Source organism: Mastomys coucha, unplaced genomic scaffold, assembly GCF_008632895.1.
Source record: "Mastomys coucha isolate ucsf_1 unplaced genomic scaffold, UCSF_Mcou_1 pScaffold23, whole genome shotgun sequence".
NCBI classification, from domain to species: domain Eukaryota; kingdom Metazoa; phylum Chordata; class Mammalia; order Rodentia; family Muridae; genus Mastomys; species Mastomys coucha.
Genome location: NW_022196906.1, coordinates 14775903 through 14783825, shown reverse-complemented (window position 1 = coordinate 14783825; position 7923 = coordinate 14775903). Strand labels below are relative to the sequence as shown.

The following is a 7923-nucleotide window of genomic DNA, read 5'->3' as shown; positions in this document are numbered from 1 at the left end:
ATTCAAACTATATATAGTAGTAAAAAAAAAAAAATCACATGACAGATTTAATCAGGCTACTGCCTTATTTCAAACCAGTATAGAAGTGCATAGGCCAGATAAAAAGCTTCACTGTATTCTTCCTTGCCAGAAAGACTCAATGCATTCACATAAGTTTCCACTAAAAATATTTATTTTGCTGAGTGTGGTAGCACATGATCTTAATCCCAGCACTGGGGAGGCAGAGACAGACGGAGCTGTGAATTTGAGGCCAGCCTGGTCTACAAAAGGAGTCCCAGGAGAGTTAGGGCTGTTATACAGAGAAATCTTGTCTTTGCAAACAACAAAAAATAAGTTTATTTTATGCAGGATGTGGTGGTCCTGCCTTTAATCTCAGAACTCAGGAGGTAGAGGCAGGTGGTTATCTGGGTTCAGTGCCAGCCAGATCTACATTCAAGTTTCAGACAGGCCAGGGCTACACCTAGAGAACCTGTTTCATAACCAACAAGAATAATAAAATACACCTCAAAACCAAATAATGTTTATTAATAACCTGAGTCGTGGTTTGGTGCATGTGTGGAGCTCAAAGGACAGAAACCACTCAACATGACAAAATTTCAAACTGATAGTCTGTATTAAGCCAGATGGCAACTGCCTGGCAAGGAATATTTCTCATAGAGCAGCCCCAAATACATATTACAAGGAGTTTTTTTGTTTTGTTTTGTTTTCTTGTTTTTTTAGATAAGCAACACAAAAAAACGACATTCTGATAGCAGTTTCAGGAGCAAGCAAGCAAGCAGCTTAATAAGAGCTAACATGCAGTTATCTGGGGCATTTTGACCCTGAGTTTGTAGAACAGGATTGGGTGCTTTCCCATGGGACTTTACATTGCAAGGGGTAGAAACCAAAGATGGCTGTACCTGTGACAAGATGGAGAAACCTTTACCCTGTTACAAGCTCTATGTAGTTGGTTCTCTCCTTCCAACTGAGTCCCAGGGCTGAAACTTAGGTCTTCAGGCTCAGGTAGAAACACCTTTACCAGCCAGCTTTCCTACTGTCTTTTCTTAAAAAAAAAAAAGACTATGCAGCCTAGAGAGATGCCTCAATGGGTAATGTGCTTGACACAATTGTGAAGACCTGAGTCTAAATATGAAGAACCCACACAAAGCTGGATGCAGTAACAAGCAAGCACCAGCAACTCAATGTCCACATCCAGGAGGAGACAGTGACAGCACAAGACCTAAAGCTCCTGTGATGGCTTATCTTGGTTGTCAACTTGCCCACATCTGGAATTTAGTAAGAAAGCAGTGGGACAAACTTGTGGGGGATTTTTCTCCTTTGGATTATTTGAAGTAAAAGACCCACCCTAAATCTAGGTCATCTGAGGGCAGAAACCCACCCTTAAATCTAGGCCACACCTTCTGGTGGCAGCCCACATGAAAGGGCATGGAAGAGGGAAGCTGTTGCTCTGCCAGGTTGCCCTTACTCTCACTCACAAGTTCGTCTGTCCTGTTCCTGAGGCAATCCTTCTTGCTGGAGTCAGTGCCTACTTCATGGGACTCCAACGTGACTGGAAACTGGCAGCTCTCTAGATCTTCTCTGGGCCTCTAGTACCAATTGGGACTGCTGAAACATCCAGTGAACCAAACAACCACCAGACCCTTGACCTTTCCTTCCTTCCAGGAGATGGCCATTGAATAAACCTCACATAAAATATTCATTCTACCAGTCCTGTTCCTTTAGAGCTTTGATTAATATGGCTACCAAACCAAGCCTCAAGTACAAGCATCGAAAACAAAGACATCATGTCTCAAGGCTAGAACTGACAGCCAGGGTAGTCCTCTGACCTCCATAAGCACACATAAGTTCAAACACGCACACTAAGATAAAAGCTATCTAAGCCAGCTCAGTAGTATAAGCGGCTTAGACTGAGCAAGGCTTTGGGTTTCAGCTCAGCACTGAAAAGAAAAACCCACAAGGGTACTGTGCCAATATATACTTTTAGGGCCAATGAGATAGTTCATTGGGTTAGAGTGTTGCTGCCAAGACTGATGACCCGAGTTCCAACCTTAGGACCTTCAAAGTAGAAGGGGAGAACTGATCCTGTAAGTTGTCCTTTAACTTCCACATGTGCACTATGATACATGGATGTCTGCCCCTCTCCATAAACACATGCATATAGGTAAAAATGTAAATATGCACTTATTTATATATGCGGGTGAAATGGCTATTCTTGGTTGTCAAGTTGACTACATCTAGAATTAACTAAAAGCCAAGCAAGCTGAGCATACCTGTGAGGGTTTTTCCTCCATTGAATCATGTAAGGTAGGAAGACCACCCTACATCTGAGTTTCTTGAAATGGGAAGACAGAGTGGGAATTTTCGAAGAGCCAAATACCTGGCATTTACTTTGGAGTGATTGACTACCAAGGCCTTGAAATAATTTTGTTAATATTGAGTGTTATCTGAAATTTATGGGGTTGCTCTTTCCATGGGAATTTCAGAGCCTTTGCATGACGTCAGTTTCAAGGAATATCTCGCAGTGGCTGAGAATTGCTTAAGTAATGGTTTCTTCAAACAATTCCTAGATTGGATGAGATATTTTGGTATCCAGCCTTATGGACTGAGTCTTGGACTTGCCACTGAGAGACGGCCATTGTTGGAATAGTTGGACCAAAACTGTATAAGGCACTCTAATAAATCCTTTTTATATAGAGATCTTGCCGGGCAGTGGGTGGCATATGCCTTTAATCCCAGCACTTGGGAGGCAGAGGTAGGCAGATTTCTGAGTTCGAGGACAGCCTGGTCTACAGAGTGAGTTCCAGGACAGCCAGGGCTATACAGAGAAATCCTGTGTCAAAAAACCAAACAAAAGGTATGGAGAGCAGAGCTGACTGAGAGGCCTCGTAAACAAAGCCCTTATTTGGCTAAGCTACTGCTATTGGTTGCTTCTACATCTGGTGATCTATCTGCTTTTGCTACATGGCCCATTGGGATTGGCTAAGCTTGGAAGTACTCAACAGCAGAGGGTGGGCCAGGAGGCGGAGCTTAAGTAAGCTCCAGAGAGGCAGGAGGCAGAAGGCATGAGCAGGAGGAGAAGCAGGCAGGAGAGAGCAGGAGGGAGAAGCATTGTAAAAGGGTCCTGAAATAAACTGCAAAAAGGAAGAGCTCGTGTAGTTGCGTCTTTCTTGCTGGACGAGGAGGACCCAACAAAATGGGGCTGGAGAGTGGCTCAGCGGTTAAGGGCACCGACTACTCTTCTGAAGGTCCTGAGTTCAAATCTTATTACAGTGATTCACAACCATCTGTAATAAGATCTAACACCCTCTTCTGGAATGCCTGGAAACAGCTGAAATGTACTTACATATAATAAATAAATATTTCTAAAAAAAAAATCTCACTATATCTCCCATTGTGTTTCTTTTCTGACTACTGTAACAAAATATCCAATAAAAGCAATTTTAGTACTTCACTACTTTTCAAACAAGAACTCTTTGCTTAGTTTGGTTTCAAATTTAAGATCCTCCTACTCAGCACCAAGTAGGTTGGTTTCTTTTTACAAGGATGTACGTGTGTCTTTGTGTGTGCCTAAGTATGGATGTTAGGGGACAGCCTTGAGTTGGAGCACAATCTACCTCCTTTTATGCAGTCATTGGCCTAACACTTACCAATTAAGCCAGACTGACCAGCTAGTAAGGCCAGTGATCTTGTTTCTACCTGTCTAATGATGAGATTAAGTGTACACCTGCATGTCCAGCATTTTTACATGGGTTTTAGTTATCAAACTCAGGTCCTCATGCTTGTAGGGCAAGCAGTCTACCTATCTTACCACTAAAACAAAAAAAAAAACATCCGTCACAAATTCCTGATCCTCTGGTATTTATCGAGGGCTACAGGAAAGAAAGACAGACTTACTTTCCTTTTTCAAACTTGGGCCACATTGTAAAGGGTATGAAAATAATGCATGGGGGCATCCTCAGCTCCTGGCAAGTTCTCAAGAGCAAAAATGAGACCATGGTGGTACAGGCCCTTTTCAATCTCACCGCTTGTGGAGGCAGAAGTCAAGATCATTGTGGTACACAGCCAGTTTGTAACCTGGTCTACACTGGACTTTCAAGACAAAAATTTTCCAACTGTTGAGCTGCCAGGTGTGCATCACCAGGCCCAGTTTCCAATCAATCTTGGGCTCTCCTCAAGGAGCAGTACCCCAAACTACCAGACACCAGCTCCCCCCTCAGGACACAACTCTCACACAAGTATGACAGCAGCAAAGTTTTTATTCATGTGAACTGTTAAAAATGACCATCTATACCAGTGTCAAATGAGGATGGGAGAGGAAGGCAGAGCTAGCAGGGCAAGGAGGAGGAAGGCAGAGCTAGCGGGACAAGGAGGAGGAAGGCAGAACTACCCGGGCAAGGAGGAGGAAGACATTCCCCTCTACTGGTAATAAAGCTCCAGGTTCATCCCATCGTGGATTTCATCTGAAGGACAAGTGTTAAGGAACTTTGTGAGCTGACTTTACTTTCCATCCACTCACAGCTGGATCCTGTGGCTCAACACCCAACCCTAGATAAAGGAATGGACTAATCCTTTACCCCTGATCGAAGAACTACAAATAATATTCAGTGGTCCTTAAGACAGAGAAGGCAAAGTTGTTTGTCACCAAAGCCTGGTATACAGAGCCAGATCCCCAAGTGCCCTCCCCTCCTCGCCCCACACAGAACAATACATTATCTAAAATGCTCATACTCAGGCTGGAGATAGCTCAGCAATTGAAGAGCACTCAGGGCTGCTCTTCCAGAGACCTGGCTTTAAGTCCCAGGGCTTATGTGGTGGTTCCAGGGAATCTGAAGCTTGCTTTTGGTCTCCGCCAGCAGCAGGCATGCATGTGGTGCACAGACATAACTACCTGCAGGCAAAAAAAAATCCAGAACCACCTCCCCCCCTAAATTAAAAAGAAAAAATATATTGTCCTCAACTATTGTCACACTCCATCTTCACCTCCTGTCCAACACTCAGGTTGGTGTTCAGTAGTATTTTGAACCTCAATGTCAAACTCCTTCCAAGCCAAGTTAAACTATTTCACCAACCACCCTCCTCACCCAGAAAATAATTCTACAGTTTCCCTTTTCTCAGTAGTCACAATAGGGCACATTCTAAGTTAAATATCCCTCTTGCTGAATTTCTGTACAGGTTTCAGTATAGAACCAGAACTTAGATAAATACATGGATTCTTTCATGAACGCCAGGAAAAGGATACAATCTCCCAGAGACACGTGGTCCTTAAAAATCGTGTACCTACGGGATAGATAGCTTTCAGAGAGAAGCTGATAAGGGGTGGGGTGTCTTTTGTCCTGAAAACAAGCTGAGCTCTCTTCGGGATTACCTGAGGTACTCGCCCCAAACGAAACCTTCTAGCCTAATACTGACCAGCGCGTACTTACCACTTTTTAAGAACGATCTTATTCCAGCGGGTGCCAGTTTGAGCCGCTATCAGTTTCTTCAAGTCGCCGATGGTGTCATCGGTGCTGGGCACGAAGGAGTTAAGGTAAATGAAAGGAAAACGTAGACTGAGGAAGACGTTATCAGGCCTCCCCATAAGCGTCATTTAACTGTCATTATCCAACACCACCATCTGCCCCAGAGACCTCTGCCAGTCATCCCTCGGTGGATACTTGCACTTAACGCGGACTTTCTTTCCTAGACGGTCGTTGCAAACCACCTCAATCATTGTGGCTGGAGCTACCCCGGGTGGGAGGGAGAGATGAAAAGCAAGAGTCAGGTCTTTCGGGGTCGCCCAGGTTCCCAAAGCCTCTTCAGGGGTTTCCCCAACACCAGACGCAAATCCCCTGCAGCCACAGTCTGCAGTTTCAATGGCGGGGACCACAGTCAGTCGCGACTCCACCCCTAAACTGCGGCAGGCCCGCCTGGCCTCAGACTCACCTGGCTTTGCCTCCCGCAACCCCTAGGCTCCTAAGTCTCGGCAGCGTCCCGTGATCTCGGGCCTCTCCGTTTAGCCTCCTCACCTCCAAAGTCCTCGAACCTATCGACGACACAACTCGTAGCTCGAACGCTGAACCCTGGCCGTATTTAAGGCTGGAAACAGGAAGCGGAAGTGATACAACGGAACCATCGGCCCTTAGCTGCCTCCGGGTTCCGGGAGAGCAAAGATTTGCGATTCTGTTGCGCAGTCTGGATGATCTGAGACTGGCTAAGAGTGGATTTACAGCCGACGTTGGGACTGGTGTTGGAGACTCCTTCATCGTGGGAGAAAGCTAAGGATCTCAGCGGCGGGGCGACTGACCATCCCCAAGCCAGACAAGCCTACCGCAGACTCCCTGCTGCAGGTGTGCGCAAATGGAGGCGTGCAGGGCCTGTGGCTTTCTGCTTTCATTCAAAGTGCCGCCTCAAGCCCTGTGCTTGCCTTTCCCCTCTGACCGTAGTGACCGCTTCAGAGACTCCAGGGGTGCAGACTGCAGTTGATGAAAACTAAGTCGGATCCTAGTCGGGAAGCCATGTTGCGTACCACTCCTTGTGTCCGTGTCCTGCCTGCGAAGATGTTGGAAATAGCATACGGGAAAAGATCTTTTGCTTTGGTTTTTAATCTTCAAGGAACAACTTGTTCCAGATTACAGAATCACGGGAGCTGATGGGAGAGGAATTCGTTCTTAAATTCAGCTAGTCTCGCCTCTACTGAGCGATTCCTCCTTAGCAGACAGAACTCTTAGCAAGGTAAGCATATATTGACTCAAGAAAAAGAAAAGACGACCCAGCGTCTTGTGCTTACCTAATACGACTTACAAAATTTAATCCTTATATGTTGGCAGCAAAAGGCATTATTTTTGCTTTCTGTTCCGGCTGGTGGTCACGCCTCCCTGGCTTGGCTGTCCTGCTGGCCCCTCAACCCCCATCCCAGTCACACCTTTCAGTTTCGAATCAAGTCCTGTTCCGCGTCTTTAGTGCTTAGATCTGTTCCGATCTCTCCCCAGTGCTTCTTTTCCGTCCCGAAAGACTTCCCAGGCTTTATCCGACTCCCATATTGGAGAGTGAGCATAGGCCATAGTCTCTGGGCCACCAGAAAAGTGGTGGGTTTTGTTTGTTTTTCTTGCTTTGTTTTGGTATTTGCTGTTTTAGTGTTGGAGGTCGAACCTAGGGCCTTCTAAGCATGCTACCATCCAAGGGCTCTCCCACTGAGCTGCACACCATCCAAGGGCTCTCCCACTGAGCTGCACACCCAGCTCCTGGTTTGGCTCTTGGTTTTGTCTCCAATGATGCTGTTAGGGTCCCCGTCCCTGCTTCAGTCCTGAGTTCCCTAGCCTCTCCCTTTGCCGCCCACACATTCCAAACTTGATTCCATCCCCTATATCGGACCTTGTTGCGCCTAAGCTAGGTTTTACAAGTTTGGTCTTCAGGCTCAGCTAGGACCCCTGGTTTTTGAGCCCCTCCCCACACGTCCTGGTTTCTGGGTTTGCTGCTCTGTTAACTTGACCCTGCTCAAGTCATTCCTTCAGGGTATACGGCCTGGTCCCAGGCTGATCTCTGCCTTGGCAACAACCCTAAACCTTTTCCAGCTCTAGCCAAACCTCCACTGCACGCCACCAGTCCCTTAGCTCCGGACGCGCCCCCTGCTCTCTTCCTCCTGAAGCCGCGCCTTCCCTTTGTTTCGGACCGCCTCCCATCTGCCCCTGGCCACACCCCTCCGCTCGCCGGCGCTTTTTCAAATGCTAGTACTTTGGCCTTGCTCGCGACACCCGCTGCCCTCCATCTCTGTCTCTTTCCTTATCTCCCAGGAGTTTGCTGCTTTTCCTCAGACTGGCCCTCTGGTCCCCTGGCCCCCTAATCCTCTGACCCTCTGGCCCCTGGTCCCCTAACCCTCTGACCCCCTGGTCCCCTAATCCTCTGACCCTCTGGCCCCCTGGCTCCTAACCCCAGGCCCCCAACCCT

At 46.9% G+C, this 7923-nt stretch overlaps 2 protein-coding genes across 6 annotated transcripts in view; one reads left to right on the top strand and one right to left on the bottom strand.

Moving 5' to 3' along the window:
• Nucleotides 1–4236: 4236 nt before the first annotated feature.
• Ubl5 (ubiquitin like 5) lies at nucleotides 4237–6143 on the bottom strand. Of its 4 annotated transcripts, none has more exons than XM_031344622.1 (5): nucleotides 6006–6143; nucleotides 5628–5721; nucleotides 5424–5507; nucleotides 5240–5277; nucleotides 4237–4460 (listed from the first exon to the last, which is right to left on the bottom strand). In XM_031344622.1, the coding sequence occupies exons 2-5, from the start codon at nucleotides 5708–5710 to the stop codon at nucleotides 4417–4419; spliced, it is 249 nt and encodes an 82-aa protein (XP_031200482.1). In that variant the 5' UTR covers nucleotides 5711–5721; nucleotides 6006–6143; the 3' UTR covers nucleotides 4237–4416. The 4 variants fall into 4 exon arrangements, with proteins under 4 accessions (XP_031200482.1, XP_031200485.1, XP_031200481.1 ...); XM_031344625.1 differs by having other exon boundaries at nucleotides 5655–5721; nucleotides 6006–6136; XM_031344621.1 differs by having other exon boundaries at nucleotides 5923–6082.
• Nucleotides 6144–6597: 454 nt separating this feature from the next.
• The window catches only part of Fbxl12 (F-box and leucine rich repeat protein 12), a 6750-nt gene continuing 5424 nt past the window's right edge, over nucleotides 6598–7923 (top strand). The window contains exon 1 of one of the 2 annotated variants that reach the window (XM_031344619.1): nucleotides 6598–6711. The gene's annotated coding sequence lies outside the window, so the exon portion shown is untranslated. The remainder of the gene's footprint in view (nucleotides 6712–7923) is intronic. The other variant, XM_031344620.1, reaches the window with a different exon arrangement.

Coding starts and splice junctions, on each gene's coding strand:
- Ubl5 (XM_031344622.1), bottom strand. CDS start 5,710: ATGATTGAGGTGGTTTGCAACGACCGTCTAGGAAAGAAAGTCCGCGTT. Junction 5,278..5,423: donor AAGATCGTTCTTAAAAAGTG/GTAAGTACGCGC, acceptor TCTATCCCGTAG/GTACACGATTTTTAAGGACC. Junction 4,461..5,239: donor CCACGTGTCTCTGGGAGATT/GTATCCTTTTCC, acceptor CTTGTCCTTCAG/ATGAAATCCACGATGGGATG.